General features: G+C 41.0%; 2 protein-coding genes and 1 non-coding gene across 3 annotated transcripts; 1 reads left to right on the top strand and 2 right to left on the bottom strand.

The window, feature by feature from the left end:
- Nucleotides 1–66: 66 nt before the first annotated feature.
- Nucleotides 67–139, top strand: trnak-cuu (transfer RNA lysine (anticodon CUU)). The gene has a single exon. It is a non-coding gene; the product is annotated as a tRNA-Lys (tRNA).
- A 2,937-nt stretch (nucleotides 140–3,076) lies between these two features.
- Nucleotides 3,077–3,872, bottom strand: LOC146558952 (growth arrest and DNA damage-inducible protein GADD45 beta-like). Its single transcript, XM_085246278.1, has 4 exons — nucleotides 3,858–3,872; nucleotides 3,620–3,720; nucleotides 3,312–3,525; nucleotides 3,077–3,190 (listed from the first exon to the last, which is right to left on the bottom strand). The coding sequence occupies exons 2-4, from the start codon at nucleotides 3,718–3,720 to the stop codon at nucleotides 3,077–3,079; spliced, it is 429 nt and encodes a 142-aa protein (XP_085102404.1). The 5' UTR covers nucleotides 3,858–3,872.
- A 1,773-nt stretch (nucleotides 3,873–5,645) lies between these two features.
- Nucleotides 5,646–11,941, bottom strand: LOC146558951 (growth arrest and DNA damage-inducible protein GADD45 gamma-like). Its single transcript, XM_085246277.1, has 4 exons — nucleotides 11,897–11,941; nucleotides 6,303–6,404; nucleotides 5,983–6,196; nucleotides 5,646–5,813 (listed from the first exon to the last, which is right to left on the bottom strand). Exons 2-4 carry the CDS (start codon nucleotides 6,395–6,397, stop codon nucleotides 5,646–5,648), a joined length of 477 nt encoding a protein of 158 aa, XP_085102403.1. The 5' UTR covers nucleotides 6,398–6,404; nucleotides 11,897–11,941.
- Nucleotides 11,942–20,233: the final 8,292 nt, after the last annotated feature.

Here is a 20,233-nt window from a genome sequence, read left to right as displayed (position 1 = left end):
GTGAAGAAAGCTCCGGTACACACACACACACACATCGAGACGGGTTTATCGTTTTCCTTCCACACCGCCCGGCTAGCTCAGTCGGTAGAGCATGAGACTCTTAATCTCAGGGTCGTGGGTTCGAGCCCCACGTTGGGCGATTCCTGTTTTCTTGGAGCAAGCAACTTCCTCACGTGTGAAGTCTTTGCACGCATCCAAGAGTTAACTCAACCCACTACAACTTCCAAGCTAGGTTCAAGGTTCTTTATTTGTCACATGCGTAGTTATACAAGTATAACACACAGTGAAATAGCCTGACACGCTCCTCGACATGTGCAAAAATGATGGGGGGGTTAGAGGAAGAACATTATATATATAGTATATACACTGGGTGAATGTGCAAATCAAATCAAATCAAATCAAATCACTTTTATTGTCACATCACATGTGCAGGCACACTGGCACAGCACATGCGAGTGAAATTCTTGTGTGCGAGCCCCACAAGCAACAGAGATGTGCAAACACAACAACACAAACGAGCAAAATACAAGAATGGCCAACCTGAAGTAGTAGTAGCAGCAAGCAGGTGAATTCTGTACATTAATATGAATAGACATCTGACTATTTTACAGGATAGACAATATAAACATATTTAAAATTAAAGGAATTGAAATGTACATTGTGCCTGCATGGGTTTAGAGTGTCTGGAAGAGTCCTGTCTCAGTCAATTATAGATGATGTGAGAGGGCGGGTGTGTGTGTTTAGGGCACGGATGGCTTGGGGATAGAAGCTCCTCTTGAGTCTCTCTGTCCTTGCCCGGAAGATGCGGAACCTTCTACCAGATTGCAGAAGTTGGAACAGTTTGTTGCCAGGATGGGACGGGTCCTTCAGTATCTGCTCTGCTCTAGTCCGGCATCTCTAGCAAGACTAGAGCTAAGCAGAAAAGCTAGCAAGACTTATCTGTTCAATCTAGCATTAACAGCTCCATTAATATTCAATTCAATTCAATTTTATTTATATAGCGCCAAATCACAACAAAAGTCGCCTCAAGGCACACACGTACCACATGTTCACAGCATCTAGTAAAGACAGGCGTAATTATGATAATAATGAACTAAAACACAATCAGGAACTTCAGGGTGGATAAAGATAGACAGATATAATTAGTGTTGGAAAAGAAATGACACCGACCTCTCCCACAGTGGAATTGAAGAAAAGGGTATGATGCCTTCATTAACATCGGACAACAGATTTAGACATCAGACAGTAAATTACAAAAATGATGTTTAATCAACATCAACGTGATTTTTTTATACAATATTATGTGAATGAAACACTTTAGATTTATTAGTGAAAAATAAAAAGAGGGGAACGAGTGAAACTGTGTTAGCTGACCACATTCCATCATGTAGGGGAGACCGGGGATAGTTGTAACATTTTTGACATTTCTGTCTGTAAATTGAAGCTCTTTTAAGGTAGTGGATTCAAAATGTAATGCAAAGTCTGTTATTAAATAGTGAAGCTATTTTCTCTGCAGCACAATTACCCATTGCATGGTATGGCCTCAAACACAAAGAGTGAAATGTTACAATTAACCCCATAGTCTGGGTTAGTTGTAACATATCCTGGGGTGAAATGTAACACAATGAAATAAGGGTACTAACAAAACATTAACATGTAATCTTTGTTTATTCAACACATGAATGCACTTAGAGCCATTTATGTAGCTGTGTGTGTGTGTGTGTGTGTGTGTGTGTGTGTGTGTGTGTGTGTGTGTGTGTGTGTGTGTGTGTGTGTGTGTGTGTGACAGAATGCAGAAATCTAACTTTGAACATATTCCAACCCCCCAAAAAAGACAAATTATGGAATTTTCTGCAACTGAATATTTCATTCATTTTGGTTGGTCTTCCTTGAGTTTGGCCTCATTGGCTCAGTGGGCATTATAACCTACAACTCTTGCACCAATTTTGAACATAACAATGAAGCTGAAAAAATGTAGTTGTTCACCAGCATCACAATTCCATTACTTTTTATCCTGGCTTACCTTGGTGTGGTTTGCAAAGTGCTTCAGAAAGATGAGGAAATCTGTTTCTTGCATCCATCCTGATTTATTTCCACTACCAGTACTTCCTACTGGTCCATCTCTGACACAGTGGTCTGCATAATGTATGTGTGGGAACACAAACAGTGGAGGAATTGTGTTGCCAATGGCATTAACCACATATACAAATGCGACCAGTGAACCTCTCTCTGCTGATGTCGTTGCCCCAACTTGTTTAATATAAGTTAAAGTAATAGTGTGGTAACTTGTAACATCTGCATTATTGTTACAACTAACCCAGACTGTTGCTGTTACAACTGACCCAGACTCCTATAGCCATGAACTAGCTAACATTACAGCCAACGGCTAAAACATTAGCACTAAAGACCTACACAGAATATATCCCCATAGACATACAAATAACATAATTTAAGTTTGATGAGTTTAACTGCAAAGCAGATAATGCTATTAAACATTGAAATAAAGTAGAAAAACGTACTTTTTGGCATACAAATTACTTTTTTTCATGTTAAATTGTCTGTGTTTGACAAAATGTGCTGATTTTTCACATGTGATAGCAGAACTGAGTTGGGCATGCACAGGATGAGTCACATCATTTGAAACTTAGCCCTGATTGGAGAAACTGGAAGTGTTACAACTGACCCACGTTACAACTATCCCCGGTCTCCCCTACGAGCAATGTAGGGAATACTGAAGCACATTCTTTCAGTTGATAAACTGCAATTTATTTTGCATGCACTGCTTAACAAAATGATTGCGTTTTAAAACGAAATCGTCCTCAACTGCTCTATTAAATCTGACACGGGTCTGGATGAACCCTCTGCCGGCTGCTGTTCGAGTTTCACGAGCAGTTCCTCGGTTTTCCACCCGTCCACTCAGGTCACATGTCTAGACATTTTCTCACACACCTCTTCGTGGCCTTCAGCTTCCCGTCCTGAACCAGATCAAACTGAACTCCCGATAAAGCAAAACCCCGTTACTCTACTTGGGCCAGTTTCCATTAATTCGAACCGCTCTGCAGCGGTCTAGTTTAGGTCAGCGGTCCTGCAGCTCAAGGTGGGGGAGACACTCGTACCTGTGGCGGCTCTCCTCGCAGAACCTGGCGACCTGCTGAAGAGCCTCGCACTGCAGAATCTGTTCAGAAGTGTTCTGCAAAACAAAGCATGGTTGAATATTTATGTTAACCAGAGTTTATCTAGAAAATAAGTCGGGATCCACACTGGCAAAGTTTGACAAATGCAGTGGAGCAGAATGAGGCGTTTGGACTTACAGTGACCAAGATGCAATGCAGGTCGCGGGATTCGCTTCTGTTGCTGGTTTCCTCTAGCAGCTGAGCGAGCCGCCTCATTCCCGTCACTCGCAGGATGTCGAGGTAATTGTCGTAGCAGAAAGCCTGCAGCAGTTTGAAGTGAATCTGCAGCGCAGCGTCATCTTCATCCTCCTCATCAAGGGCCAGCACACACAGCACCGCGCCATCCGGGTATCTGCGGGTAGGACAGGAGAATAATAAACCCCACATAGCGTCAAAATCACTATTATTCTGACAGTACAAATGAATTGCTTTACATTAATACTTACTCATTCAGGAATTTTGCAGACTCATAAACTCCCACAGTCAGACAGTTCTGATGATGAGCTGTGACCAATACATGTTCCAAAGTCTGGCTGATGGTCTCCATCTACAGAAACACGAAGGAAAGTAAGTATAATACAGGCTCTAAACAAGGGCATAAAAGCTTATCAAAGTGCACTGTAGCCGGATTCAAAATGTAACTTGTGTCAGTGCGTAATTACGCACCAAACATGCCTATCTTACCTTTTTCTGTGTGCTGCTGGATTCCAGAGAAGAAGAAGAAGTAGTCGGAGACAACTCGGTGGTCATTGAGCAATGACGAATCTCTGTCTCTTCAGGTCAAAACTTTCATACCTGCTCTGGGACGTCACACCTTACCACTCCCTCTGTTACTGGCCAGCTGTACCCCCCGTCCCTTTTCAAACTTCGCTCCCTGTCTCCCTCCTCTTCTTTCTGCACACAAGTTTGTTTGCTTAAATCCTTCTCGTTAAAAAAATAATAATTAAACTTTGGAGAAGATGATTTTAGCATAGGGATAACCTCTCAAGATAAGGCTGTATATTAGCTTTGTTTTTTATGGATGAGCCACTGCAAGAAGAGGCACGCAAAAATATTCAAAATAATATTCTGATATCTATATTTCAAATGTATGTGCAGCGTCTCTGTTCCTGTCATGCTTCACATCACGCATGTTTGACAAACATGACTGGAAGCGCCCTCTCCCTCTTTGATCAAGTCACGTAGACCTGGAATGGACCTTTTGGAGATGTGCACAGTGAGTGGGTTTAAACGGGTTCTGCTCTTTTGTTTGGTGAATTCGAAAAGTGTTCCGGTGGACGCGTGAAGGGCTCGCAGAGATTAAGGTGAAAACAATGCAGAAAGCTGTGAGCTGTAGCTGATAGCTGGTTGAAAGTGCATTGATTGTTTCTTTAGGCTGATTCACTCAAACATTAAGGACATCATGTGTTCACTGTCCCTGCAGGGATAAGACCCCCAGAAATATCTGGGCTCTGTACTCAATCTCTGGACTGTGTATTTAGATAAGATTTATGATTTTAAATCTCTGCAGTTTCTTTCACTTGTAAGTATTTATCTTCATATTCAGTGTTTATTACATTAATACGTTAATATCAGATAAAATTACAAGATCAATTAAGTGAAGGAATCCAGTTTACACAAGATGTGGGGGCATTTTATGTTAGTTTATGTCAGTCTTTGAGTGATTTTGGGGTTTTCTGAAAACACCTCCAGGAAATGTTTCAGTTGAATCATGGCTATTGTGTTTAATGAATGAGAACATTAAACTTGATGAAGCCCCTAATAAGGTCTCGTGCGGAAAACACCTGATTGATTAAAGACTTAATCAGTGGCGCTGATAAGGTGAAGCTGTGAAATTTACTAACAGGGTCGCTGTTACAGGGATGCACCCGAAATGCGTCCACAGTCTTTTTTTTTTTTTGTTCAGTTTCAGTTTGCTCGTTATGAGGGGATGTGGGTTTGTCTGTCTCTGTCGGCAGAGAAAGTGTGCGATAGTTAGACAAAGGTGACAAAAAAACTTAGTGCCAATAAAAATTCCAAGATCACATGAAAACTAAAACTAAAGATTTTCTTAAAACATTTATTTTAGTTACATTTGCAAGCAGAGAATAGCCCGAAGTCTGTTTGGTTTAATTATTTTTTGTCATCTGGCCTTGAAGCATTTTGTTGTCGTGAAATTTCTGTACAGCACTGACAATGAAATGAAACAGCGAGATGATAAACTTTATTTGGCTTTAGTTTTATTTTAATTTTTGTTTTTCTCTTATTTTTCATCAAGACAGCCCCAGGACGCTTTGGCGCATCCGTTTCATTGGCAGAGATATGACTTTGTGCAGTTTTCGCTTTAAGAGGCAGTAAATCCCTCGTTTTAAAAATAATACATTGAAAGTTTGAAACTGAGGATTTCACCTTTACCCCATTTTTTTTCTCTTTGCAACTTTAGAACGTGGATTCAGAAACAACGAACACGCTGAAGAATTAAATCCTTCACTTTTATTTACAGCAACGACAACAACAACAACAACTGCGGCTTGGGTAGCGATAAGAACAAACGTAGTAACAAGAAAGGCAATGCACCGACGAGTCCCTCCGTCGGCTTTCTTCGCAGAAGCTGCTGAGGATCTGCAGGGCCTGGCGTGGAAGCGGCTTCACTGGAGGGACCTGCGAAACACAGCGAGGAAGGACGGTGAAACTCCCGGAAAACACATCACTTTGCTTCTTATTCGAAGTAGCCTATCATGAAGCCAAGTGTACAAATTACAACGATTTTAATAGAGATAATCGGCAAACATGTTAACTGCGCAGCAGCACAAATGGAAATTTGGCTTACAGTGACCAGAATGCAGTGCAGGTCCCGCGAGGCCTCGTTGCCGTTGATGTCATCCATGTTCACCAGCTCTGCCAGCCGTCTCGTGTCTGTCGAACACATGATGCTGACGTTCTTCTTGTAGCACATATCCTTTAGCTGGATTAGATTCATCTGTAACATAATGTCACCCTCTGTTTCGCTGGCAAGGACGCACAGGACGACTCTGTGCGGGTTTCTGCGGGAAACAGGACGACATTAATGTCACCATTGCCACGTTGTTCCACTATTAGATCAATTACTGCATTTGAACTATATTTAAACGTAAAAATTAAAATACTAACGCTTTCATGTATTTGTAGGACTCAAGTACACCGATTCTGAGGCAGTTCTGGTGATAAGCTTCCACGAGCAGCTCCTCCAAAGCCTGACCCACCATCTTGATCCTACAGATACGCAGACGGTTAGAAATGCGCACAAACTAAGACAAAACAGCCCCAAAGTCAACAAATAACCCCAAACAATGAGAATACACCCTAACCCATGACTCAACATTAGAAACTGCTATAAAAACCCGAAACTGGGATGAAATTTGAGCAAACTTACAATGTATCGTGTAGCAGGGGTGCGTAATTACGCACCACTGAGATACAATGTAAGTTTTAATTTGGAAAATTGAGACTTACAAAATCAAGTTAGCGTAAACAAATATAGTGATTAAAGAAATCAAATCCTTTTTCAGACACCGCAGAATGTTTCACTGAACTGAAACACAAGCAAACTGTGGAAACCCCCCCGTGAAGTCTTACATCCACTGTTCGGTCATCTTGGATGTAGCAAAAGTGCAGAGATCCAAAGCAGGAGCAGAGTGTATGTCTTTAAGAGAAACTGAGCCCAGTGGATCAGGTCCTTCATTTATACTCAGGTGGGGTGGGTTGGCCCACCTGAACACAGCAGGCGGTTTGAAGGTAGACAGTTTTAAATGGTTTTAAAAATGTATTTGCAAGTCACGTGTGCGAATGCTTGGTACAAAATTCAAAAGTCCGAAACAGAAAATGTCTTCTTTAAACGGGAAGAAATGTATAATTACACTTTTTTGGACGGGAGGTTCTGACACTGTTATACAGCTATAATCATGTGTAATTACCTGACCTTACTTGACCGAAGCAAACTTTTAGACCAGGCACCCAGCCCACGATTATTCTAATATTTATCGACAATTGGAAATTAAAAAGTAAAATAAAAACTTTAATTGAGGTCAAACAAACATGTCTGTGCGTCCCCCTTACCCCCTCGTCTCCTACAGACTTGAACTGAACTTCGTACAGCAACACCAGGTCTCGGACCCCTACCCCCACCTACCCGGTGGTGGGGTGTAACTGGGACAGAGAACCTTGCTCTCTGCATTGTCTCTGCAGATCTCATTTCCCCCTAAATAATTTAGACACTGCCTTAATATGAAGTGTGTAGGAAATTAAACTCGAAATTGAAGATCAGCAGTTTCCGTAAATGCGTGTTGATTAGTCTTTGGAATTGTGAGATGAACATATGTATAATTCAATAAAAGAGTGTTTCATTTCTTTCTCTTTTGTTGTGCATTTGTGGACTTCCTGAGGTTTTTAAATGGGTTGGGGTTTCCTGGATTCAACTTCATGATTTACAATGATATAAATAAAACACCCCAAGAGAAAGAAAAAAAAACTGTTATGTTTAACATCATGTTTAAACATTTCCGTTAGGAGAATTAATCAAATCTTACAAGTATCAATATTTAGACTTCCAGAGAGCAATGTAAAACACTTCCGTTTTAAAATAAAACATTTTATTTGTCATATTTCTAAAAACAAAACAAAAACAAAAAAACAACTTGCAATTTTTAGAATGCACGGAAAATAAAATTTTATTGCTCTTATTTATTTTAAATTTTCTTAACAGGTTAATTGCTACTGGGGTCAGAAAGATCCTTCTACAGGTTAAATAATAATCCATACATTACATTTGTTATAGAAATTCTGTATGTATAAACATAAAAAAACAAAACAAAAGCTAAAATGAAACAAATGTTCCCCCTGACCCTGAACAGCGCAAACACCGACAGTGTACCTCAAAGCAAATATGAAACTTAATTTGTCACGGCTCTTTCAGTACCAAATTCAGCTGAACGACTGTTTTCACACTGAAACACACTCCACCCACTTATTAACGTTTCTTTTATTTTATATTTTCTGTATATAACTTGTGCATGTCCTTTTGTGTAGATACATTCCCTGTGCAGGTACCTCTTAAACGTATTTTATCTTTATTAATCTAATTGTCTTATCCGAAAAATCTGAATGCAAAAACCTAAAAGCTGCAGAGAGACGCCAAACAGTGACAATAAAGATCTATCTGTAAGACAGATAAGAAAACAGGTTGGAAAGTGCCAGACTGACTCACTGTTACAGGGATTCACCTGAGAGAACCTGTGGCAGGACTCGACTTAAGCGGTCAAAGAAGTGCAGGAGACTGATGCTGTCCAGTAGTGATGGCCCGCTTGAAGCTGGCGCTCCGGAGCGTGTGTCGAAAAAAACAACACACTGGTTCAGAAGCACTGTGTCGAGGCTTGCTTCGTTTGGCAAAAGTCACGTGACCAGTGACGTCCGAAGCTTCATTACGCACGTAACTGCTTCGGTACCTGATTCAAACAGATATGAACCGTTTTTCAATACAAGCTTCAGTGCTTCGGAAAGCTTCGTGGCACTGAAGCTTTCCGAAGCACTGAAGCTTGTATTGAAAAACGGTTCATTACTCGAAGCTTTTCAACACAGTCCTCTCCGGTGACATCTGGTGGTGAAAATTTTGAAGAGCAGCTTGAATCTGCAAAATAAAACGGACTGCTCAATCATCACTGCTCACTCAAGAGTGGAGTTCTCTCTGATATTGGGCCACCGTTCCGTTGCTTTGAACATGTAATTGGTTTTGTTTTCTCGATTGGGGGGCTGAAAAAAATGTAATGCGTATCTGCGTAATACATTTTGATCAATAAACGTTCCCTATTTAAACATGCACTATGGTGTGGCCTTTCTCTGCTCATAACTCCTTGATGTTGGTAAATACAATAAGTGAGCAATATATATAATATACATATGAGAATGCACAGCACATTATGGAGTATGCCCCTGCTGTGAAGTCCTGCCTCCATCTACTTGTCATTTAATCACTGGACAGCTGGACAGGTTCATACAAAATATTAGATTAGGCCAATTGTCCTATACATATTTTTGACCTAGGGGTGGGATTGATTGTGAACTGGAAAGGGAAAATGCTTAGGAAGCTGAGTACGGCTGCATCGTCACTGATTTGTAGAATCATTTTGATTCGATACAGGATCCGATTCAATTTGATTGGAATCTGGAAAGTTTTGCCTCAGTCAGAAATATTACAATTCTGATCATTTAACAGTATATATCCATAATTTCGTATCTATTAAAAGAAAGCTGACACATGTGAGACTTAATTAGAGATGTAAACAGAGAGTTATGAAACCTGCAGCTGCAGAAGTCAGCGAAAAAAAAGAGGCAAACACAGCGCGGACCCGACGACGCACCAAAATCTGACTCTGACGCGTCGGGTCCGCGCTCTGTGTTCACGTTTGTATGCAGAATCCGTAAACCTGCTCCCAGTTACTGTTTTAGCTGCATGGTGTTTGACGACATGTTGTGAGGTTTAACCTGAGATGCTGGCGTTTCAGGCATGATAACGTTAATTTACAAATCGACACGGGATTTTAATGAATCAATATCACTTTATTCAATTTAGCATGGATTGTAATCAGAAAAGCGATAATCAAAACCCACCCCTAATCAAGAACTTGCAAAGTAAAAACATGCTCTATGTCAGGTAGCCCTTTTGTTATTTACATTTAAAAAGAGGATTAGTGTTACTGTGCGCTGGCTGAGTCTGTTTCTTTTCTTAGAAATAGTTTCTCCTGCCCTGGAGAAAATCCACTTGCATGGAACAGAAGAGGCTGTGGAGTGCAGGAACCACACTGCAAGCTGGTAGATAGGCAGGTATTCCTGGGTCCTGCAGACTATCACCTAAAAACAATAAACAAAATGATTTTCTAAACTGTAGCAATGTCATGTACGTATAGTGTCAAATACATTTTTGTAGTCTTCATCAGCTTTAATTCACATGGAAGTGTTCCTAAAGTCATATGCTGTAATGATATTTACATTATGAAAACATGATTTTGGACATTTCAAGTTTTTCACTTCGGCAGATAAAAAGAATTGAGCAAAATCAACTCAAAATATTTCCACACGCCAGAACGTCCTCTCTTCCTCGCTGGCTCCATATCTGTCAGTGGAATGATCACCTCTTCGCTATCTGTCACCATCAACACACTCCACGAATCCCGTGGATGATTCACTTCCTTATATCCGTTTAAATCAGGTACCGAAGCAGTTACGTGCGTAATGAAGCTTCGGACGTCACTGGTCACGTGACTTTTGCCAAACGAAGCAAGCCTCGACACAGTGCTTCTGAACCAGTGTGTTGTTTTTTTCGACACACGCTCCGGAGCGCCAGCTTCAAGCGGGCCATCACTACCAGAAGGTATAAAGCAGGAAGTAAAACTACATTTCCTCCTTTTGTTTTTGCAAGACAGGTAGGTAAGGTAAGTTCTAAACAATACAAATTAACAGTTGAAATAAAGAACATGTTAACTTAACAAACTTGTAGGAATTGATTTAAACCAAGATGTTATATTATATAATCTGTAAAAGTGCAGAACATAAACAAACCCGGGATAGTAGATGTTTGCCTATTGCTGATTACATGTGAAATATGGTTAACTAAGAATATAGACAAATGGTCTTCTCACCCACTTTGTCACAGAACCATCAATGGGGCCTTGGAGCCAGACGACTCCTCTGGGTTTTGTCTCTGCCTGTAAATGTCTGATAGTTACATATGGGCGACCAGTAGTGGTTTTTGATAGGGGCGACACGGGGCGGCATCACGGGCATCGGCAAAAAAAAAAAAAAATTGCTGGTACTCATGCTGCCCCGACATCAGCCAGGGCATATTGGGAATGGCAGAGGTAGGGCTGGGCCATATTATACCGTTCACGGTAATACCGGTATAATGTTAGGCAACGATAGGAAAAAGAAATATCGCGATAGAATATGAGTAAAACGCGCATGCGCAGTGCCTTTGTTTTCATACGCACATGGCCGATTGTTGAGTGAAACAAATGAACCAGAATTGGTTTGTAAAAATGGTGCAACTTCAGTGATGTGGAACTGGTTTGGTGTTTGTCCGTCAGATACATGACAAAGCACATTTTTTTGCAGAACATGCAAGCGGCCGTCGTTATTGTCGGACTAAGATGCTCTTAAATCTGGGAGTAATCTGGGTCCTAAACTCCGTATTCTTCAGGTCAAACGAACACTGCAACATCACTGAGAGTTAAAAACTGTCTAAATTCTTTCATCTTTAATAAAACGATCAGCATTGCTGCTTTACCAGGTGTAACTATGAAGTTTAACTTCCAGGCATCCATGAAAACAAAATTTATTACATTTAACGAGTTAGAAGTTAGCAGGAAGCTAGCGGAAGCTAGCGGAAGTTAGCTCGCTAGTTTCGCTAGCATGTTCTGACTGAGAGACAGAGATTTCTGAAAAAAATCAAACGTACAGCTCTGCTATCACTTCCTACATAAATGAAGACAGGAAACTAAACAGCAGTGACGTTTGTAGGGTTACTGAAGTTGGGCTAGCTGGTATATAATGATGTGCTACGTGATCGCTAGCAACACAGCTATGTTAGTGTGGCAGGATGAATGTTATCCCTCGGTCCAACCCACTTTCAGCCTGGCCCATTAGGGGGCGCTGGTATAAATAGTGGCCATTTGAGTGTCTCTGCATCGTTTGCCTGTGATCTCCTTTTTGGTCACCTGACTTCCTCGGTGTGGTAGAGATCGTTGTGGGTTACTCCTCTAAAGTCTCCATCGCGGCTGGTCGTAGCTATAGAAGCCTCCTCTGAGCTATTCTGCTTACATTCTATGACCCAGCTTACTTGGTACGTAATCAACTTTTGTTACGCTCTCTGCCTTCTATTGTTCTTTTATAGTAATTATTTATTATGTTCGCAGGAAGTGTGGACCTTAGTTTTGCGCCAAGCTACGCGAACTGAAGTGCTGCTGTTTTGCCTTGCTGTGCTTTTACCGTCTGTTCCCGTTGTGAGAATTCTTTCCCTGCTGCTGTCAGCTTTTACAGTGGACGTCGGCGTGGACAACGGCCATATGCATGCCGGTTATCGGAGTCAGCTGGCGTGCATATTGATTGACTGTTAACTTATCGTCGTGTGGACGGCAAGTTGGAGCAGTACGGCGATTCCGTTTGCTCCAGATTTTAGAGTTTTATCCAGATTGTATGTTGTTTTATTGCTTTTGATTTGTAGTTTGGATTCTCTGTTACACCACTGGTGGGAGGCCCTTTTTCTAGCTGTAGATCACCAGTGTGGTCCTGCAGTTGGGTTATCCCCCGGTGCTACCCATTAGTTTGTTGTAATATATTAAAATTTTCTTTGTTTCTTTTTATTCAGATGCGGAGTGCCGACGTGGAGGAGACTAGGGTGCCTTGGTGGTGGGATCCCTTGAGTGTACACACCTGCCTTGTTTAGTTTATTAGTGTGAGTGTGTGTGATAGTGTGCTGCACTTGTGTTTTGGGTGTGTTTTCTTTCTTTAGTTTGTGTGTGGCATCCCTGCCCCTCCACTGGTAAGCCTCAGCTCTGAATACCTTTTTAAGCATATTTGTACTTGAATATTTATGATTGTGCTTTTATATGGTGTTTTAAATAATTACTAATAAATTGTGAATTTGTTGATCATTGAACCTCGTCTCTGGACTGAGTATAGCGAACCTAAGTGCCTTTCTGGTGATTTAGTGTTACTTTCAGTATTCTCTGGGTGAAATTCCCAGGGTGGCGTTGTCTTTTTAAAACTGCAAAGAGTATTTACTTTATATCCCATCCTCGTCTCGCCACATTAGCATAATATAAACAGTGAAGCTGGAGGACGAACACTAACACTTTTCCACTTAAAAAAGTTAACGTTAAGGTTTCTGATAGTTAGAGACAAATGCAATCGCATGGCAGGATGCTGTAAACGGACCAAACTTCAGTCAGAAGAACAACTGAGATAATCCATCCACAATACGAGGTCAGTCATTAATATACTGCAACAACATGGGAATAGAGCAGCTGCCAGAGAATTCAACATTAATGAATCAATGGTACAGAAGTGGATGAAGCAAGAAGAATGAGTTTAATAAAGTTTGATTTATCTGACTGCTTTGTTTCGCTTAATGTGCCTTATAATCCCGTGCACCTTATGGTCCGAAAAATGCGTACTGCACACTGCAGTTTAATGTTGCAAAGCACCTCTTTTTAACTTCAGTGGATATTATACATGGTTATGCTCAGGATATGTCAGCCCATTTCTACTGGAAATGCCTTTTGGTTAAACTTTCAGCAAGGAATTTGCATTTGCACTGTTACATTTTTATAAAGCTTTAATGTACATAAAAACCAGCTTCTTGTTTAAGTGAAAATAAATGGAAGGTTGTGTTTTTGCGCTAGTAATGTTGTGGAGTTGTATTTTGTCTCGCATCAATTATATCGTCAGTTATATCGTTATCGCAAATTTTCAAATATATATCGTGATAAATATTTTTGGCCATATCGCCCTGCTCTAGGCAGAGGCACCGATCGGTTTTCTATCGCCCATTTGCTGGGAGTAAGGGCGCCCTCTGTTTGCGAGGTGCGCCTGCTGGGACGGGGACTCAGTGCAGGCTGGTTGTCGTTGAACTCTCTGGGTGTAGCCATAGCGCAGCTTGTATACCATCTGGCTCGAAGGACCACTTGTAGAATATATATTGGAAGTGCTGGGTATACAAGTCTGGCCTAAGTCTTCGGTCAGAAAGACTGCAGCAGTCCAGGAGTTTAGTTCACCGTCTTTAATGAAGCTTCACAGAAGAACTGGTTACAGCAGGGCTTGCCAGGATAAATCCAACTATGATACAGCCAGATATGCACTTATAATCGTGGCAGATGCACTATAGGTGACTATAGGCATGGTTGTCTGGAAACAGAAACTGGTAATACTATAATTAGCAGGGTCAAAGATAACTAAGCAACAATCAGAGCACATCATCTACTCAGACACAGCAATATTTTACAATGTCCACAAGGGGCCGCCGTAAGACCAGAAGTTGGCTAAATAGCACATATCTTCCCAGTTGCTAGTACTAAGGCAAGCATGTGGCAAGCTAACAACAGTTAAACTAAACGATAAACAGAAAAATCCTTTAACCGCGGGATATAGTCATTGGGGGAGATTCTGGCCACTGGTATTAACTTAGTGCTAATTAATTAAATAAACCTACTAACGTGGTAGCAGTGTACTGAGGCATAACTTTAGCTTAAACATACACAAACGACTATAACTATTATCATACCAGTTAACCTGTCAAAGGTAATAACACTTACAGTCTCATTAACGCACACGGAATCACATAAACTGATACGACTGCCATGCTCTGCTGCTGCTTTTCTCTCTCACTCTCCCTCTGCGTGATGCGCACATGATCACTGATGCCCTCATTTGGGTGCGCTTGATTCTTGCCTCTAGACATCCTGAGGCCGAGTCAGCAGGGAATTTGCACAGTCATTTTGCGGAAAACTGCGGAAAACTACATTTTCCGCAAAAATGACATCACTTCCGGTTTCGGGCAGGTCATGGTGGACATGCGATAGTTCGCGCTGATGGACGTAGAAAGTGTTACAAACAGCTGATCAGATCGGCAAAGAGTGTTTCTGGAATATTATGTTTTTGTTGCTGCAAGTGCTTTTTATGCAGTTTTTGCAAAGCTATATGTGGAAGGAAACTGTGACCTAGGACAAGCTGATGGCATAAGACGTAAGAACAACTCCTCCGGTTTCATATGCAAAAAAAAATTATTGCGCTAGCTTTTTAAAACTATTTAAAAATAGTTATGCAAAACAGAGCATGCCGCTTCGACCGGCTTTAAAGGGTTAAACATTAAATTAGGAACATTTTAACATGATTAAACAATGAAATTACCTATAAACAAGGTCAATGCGGCAATATGAATAATAATACTTAAATTTACAGAAATATACAGTTAACCGTTGGTTTAAATAATAATAATGGATTGCATTTATATAGCACTTTTTGAGACCCTCAAAGTACTTTACAATTCCACTAATCATTCACTCTCACATTCATACACTGGTGGAGGCAGCTACGGTTGTAGCCACAGCTGCCCTGGGGCAGACTGACAGAAGCGAGGCTGCCATATCGCGCCATCGGCCCCTCTGGCCATCACCGGTAGGTGAAGTGTCTTGCCCAAGGACACAAGGACAGAGAGTGTCCGAGTCGGGGCTCGAACTGGTAACCTTCTGATCACAAGGCAAACTGCCAACTCTTGAGCCACGATCGTCCTAAATAACATTATTTGATGTAAAAAAAAAAAAGTTTATCAGAATCATTTTATATATTTTTCCATAGCATTACATTTGAATTTAACAGTTCAATCTTTCAAATAACGGACAAATATTTGTGAAATTATGATACATTTGTGAATGTATTTTAACAATCTAAATATGCATATGTACAGACAGATACATTTAACAAACAAGAAAATGATGTTTTATTACATTTACAGTGATTTTATGTTATTTTACATTTGAAATGTAAAATCACAGTCTATGTAAATTTAATAATATTCTAGAAAAACAGTACAAAACCGTAAAATACTTTTATATTACAATTTTTTTTACAGTGTAGCTCGTACTGAATATCGACCCACGGAAATGCACACGATAAAAAGAAAGCATTAAACTTAAACATGTCTGGACGCATGCTCAGTCGTCCAGGTCAGGACAAGTCGATTCTGTTCATCTGGACATGGCGTTTTCGGTGGGAGAAACATTTCGTCACTCATCCAGGTGACTTCTTCAGTCTCGGCTGACTGCAGGTTTCCCCAAATGAAAACGCTACTTTGCAGATGGACAGAATCACTTCATTTGTTCCTGTAAATATTTGTTTGGTTGTGTTTTTAAAGAAAGATGGACACAAAGCCCAGTTTGGGGAGCAATCACCCTTTGTACTTTATATACATACTTAAAAAAGAAAATCTGTTAGTCCCAGAAATGAATCTGCCTTAGGAGAGGGCATCGACTCCTTTGTATCATTATTACAAATATTTTGTTTTATTTTGTTTTTCTTTTGTTTATTTGTTTTATTTTTCCACCTCTGCTTCTCCCACAAAATGCTATCTTTCTGCCCAAGCTCGACTCAGTCCTGGCCGCTCGTTATGGAAGCTATAACGGGACACTCCCGGGTTCTTTCCATGTGGAAAGCTTCTCATTTGTTCCTTATGAGGCCTATTAGCAACCATTCAACCTGTTTTAAAAACCAAAATGAGGACCTGATAAAAGAACACGTGCTTTATCATTACCAGAACCGATTAGCTTAACAAAAAAAGAGGTGAGGAGCAGGAGCATCGGACTTTAGGGCTAAAAGTACTTAGACAAAAAAGATATAATAATCCGGTTTGGAAGATGTAGAAACATTCGCTTTCTTTTGAATATAACGCAACGTAGAATACGGGGAAAAAAGTGGAAAGAGACCAGAGGAAAAAGGTATATTGTATTTTGAAGCGGAACTGTTCCTTTAAATAACTTCAAGATCCAGTTACACACGTAGACCCAATGCGTTTAAAGCTGCAATTATACATTATAATCGTAAGTACAGCTAAAATGTCCCATTCGTGTCATCAAGAATTCAACAACTGAGACATCTTCTATGCAGTTGGTTTGTGAAATTGGCTTAAATTCACCCTAATAGTGTGAACTTTTGTACAACCCCAACTTTTATCTTAGTGAGTCAGTGTGGTAACCAGTCTGCTCTAAGCCCTGCAGAAGAAGAAGAACAAAGGAGGATAGGGTCCTACAGTGCAGCACCTGGACTCTCATCACCAACATGCAGACTTCGCTAGAAGAACAGGAAGTTTGAACCCAAAACCCTCTTGCAGTAAGTCGACAGTGCTAACCATTACAACAGTCTCAGGGCAAATGCTTGGTTTTCTTAGGCCACCATATTAAAACATTTTGGTGAAACACTACCATCTAGTGGTGAGGTCTTTTTTTGGTTACATTTGGCAAATTGCAAGATCTTATTTGCTGAGAACTTCATTGAAGTTTACTTGTATTTGAACCACCCTCACGTGCCAGTGTATTTTATCACTTATATCATCAGTTGATCATACAATATTCTGTGGCTATGCTCTTGATAGAGATATTTTTTATTTTGTTTTGTTTTGTTTGGATCAGTCTGCAACAATGTCACAAAAAAGAGAGAATCCCGAAACAGGATGAAGACCAGGGTAAAGATCCATTTCAAGTCCATTTTTTTCAGCAGTTACCCAGAGCTAATGACCATGGGTAATGGTTGGCATGTAGACTAGTAGATCGATACTTAAATGTCTTTGCTTGGGACAGCCCCAACTCAGGGGAAGCAGTCTGCAGTGTAACAGCAGAGAACCCTGCTAACGTAATGGATCAAACTATTTCTTCCAGCTATTCCAGCTGTCACAGAGTGGGAAGCAGGGTAAACCCTGGACAGGTTGCTAGCACATCGTTGAGTGTGTTAGCCCTAGAGCAGCGGACCCCAACCTTTTTTGTGCCACGGACCTGTTTATGCCCGACAATATTTTCACAATAAAACTAGTACCGGTACCGAAAAAAAGATTTATTCATAACACATTTCAAAAGATCCAGGAAAACAGAGTTAACGATAAAAACAATAACAAAATAAGGCTGAAAACCGATAAAAACCCTGAAAACCATACATTTCACACCTGAGCCTCAACTCTCGCAGCCCGGTACCAAACGACTCACAGACCGGTACCGGTCCGAGGACTGGGGGTTGGGGACCGCTGTCCTAGAGGATCGTTAGGGGTTGTATTAATATGGGACAGTGTGTCCATTTTTACAAGTTGTCTTGTGTAGGGATGGGTACCGGTATCATGGCACCGGTTCTGACATAAACTGTAGTAACCAGACCGAAAAGCAGCGCACATTTCGGTGCTTTATTTTGGTGCTTTTTTTTTTTCTTGAGTTGTGATACACTTTGGATTCTAGCCAATCATTTTACGTTTCCAAGGATAGTAGGCGGGCCCAGGTACGTACGTTCTTTTAGAGCAGAGCTACAGATTAAATATGCCCAAGGCGAAGCGGTCAAAAGTCTGGCTGTACTTCACAGCAAAAGATGCAAACTCAGCAGCAACAAGTGCTTTAAGCTGATACTGTGTCAAAGGAGGTAACACCTCGAATCTGATGAAACACCTGGTGTTTTTTTTAAAAGCCGAGAAATGCACCGTATTTGATCCGAGCACATCTGCTGCGGGTGTGGTACCTGTTATCGGACCGGAGTTAGCAACATCCCCCAAGAACCCAAAGAGGAGAGTCCTGCCCCCTAGCCCTGCCAGTGTAGCAGAAATGATGAGGATGATGATGCAGCAGCAGCAGCCGTTCTTCTCTGCGTGAGTAGCTTCATGTTGTTCATGTGTAATTTACGTTGAGTAGGCTAAATGGTAAATGGCCTGCATTTGTATAGCGCTTTTCTAGTCCCTAAGGACCCCAAAGCGCTTCACACTATATTCAGTCATCTACCCATTCACACACTGGTGATGGCAGCTACATTGTAGCCACAGCTGCCCTGGGGCGCACTGACAGAGGCGAGGCTGCCGGACACTGGCGCCACCAGTGGGCAAACACGGGGTTAGTATCTTGCCTGGCATGCAGCCAGGAGGCAGTCTGGGATCGAACCACCGACCTTCTGATTAATGGCTGACCTGCTCTGCCACCTGAGCTACAGCCAGCCATATGTTATTACATTAATGCATGTAAGGTGAACTAGCAAACACCATCGTAGTTGCATTCGGCTGTCTTCTTGTTTGATTGAGTGATGCCATATATGCCCTATAGCTGCAGAAAAGGCTAACATTGTTATCTTTTTACAAAATAAAGACAGCTAAAACTGAGAGGTTTTAGGACAAAGTTTGTGTTTTCCATTGTTTAAGCACCGGTTCCAACCAAAAGAGGTATGTTGTATCAATGGAAAAGGCTGACTTGGTTATCATTTTGCAGAAAAAGGTTTTTATTTTTAGAAGTCTCTAAGAGGTTTTTGGACAAAGTTTGTGTTCTCCATTCTTTAAGCACCGGTTCGAGCACCGTTTAAGCACCGGCGCCATTTCAAAAGTACCGGTTTGGCGCCGGTATCGGATAAAACCTAAACGATACCCATCCCTAGTCTTGTGCTCCTTAAACAAAAAACAGAAGAGATGTTTGTGTTCCTGGGACAAAATGGGGTATGTTTTCTTTTGTAGCTGATTTGCAACCATCAGTGCATGGCGTCCAGTGGCTTGGGTCACTCCATTATTCCTTCCGGGAGGTACAACAAATATTCAGTTGTTCCACTGTCATCAGCTTCATACATGTATTGTTATGTAAAATGCTTTTTTTGGTATACTTTTTTAATCCCCTGTATTAAATTACTACTACTAAAGTACTAAATTACTCTCTGCATTTGACCCATTCACTCAGTGAAGCAGTGGGCAGCCACCAATCAAGTGGCCGGAGAGCAGTGTGTAGGGACGGCACCTTGCTCAGGGGTTCCGGTTCGATTGGATTTGAAACCCAACCTTCCGATCATATGGTGAACGCTCTACCTGCTGAGCTATCCCCTCCCATATGAATGCAAACTTGACATTTTTTTGTCCAAATCTGATGGTATTACGAACACAAAAGCAGATTCAGAGTTTGAATCACCATGTAATTCCATCTTGAAAGCATCTAATTGGCAATGAATTCATCTCTCACTATGGCAATGATCCTAAACATACTACAGATGCAGTAAAAGCATACATGGATAGGAGAAAAACAAACAAACAATGGAACACTTTCAGTCATGGATTGGCCTCCCCAGAGCAAAAGCCACAATCCAAAGAATAACTTTGAATGACCTTCAAGAAGCTTGGAGATTATTCTTGCAAATATTTCATTAAGTATTTCTTGTATAAGCATTATTATTTATTTGAATTTAATGACCCCCGCGACCCTGAAAAGGATAAGCGGAAGCGAATGGATGGATGAATTTAATGACCTATTCTTTAGACTTTTTAAGGCCTATTTGGTCTTGCACCA

Source organism: Mchenga conophoros, linkage group LG15 (genome assembly GCF_057382185.1).
Source record: "Mchenga conophoros isolate Kocher_MC1m ecotype Shallow Benthic linkage group LG15, M_conophoros_male_GT1.1, whole genome shotgun sequence".
Taxonomy (NCBI): Eukaryota; Metazoa; Chordata; class Actinopteri; order Cichliformes; family Cichlidae; genus Mchenga; species Mchenga conophoros.
Note: the sequence above shows the minus strand (reverse complement) of the source record. Positions and strands in the feature narration are given on the sequence as shown.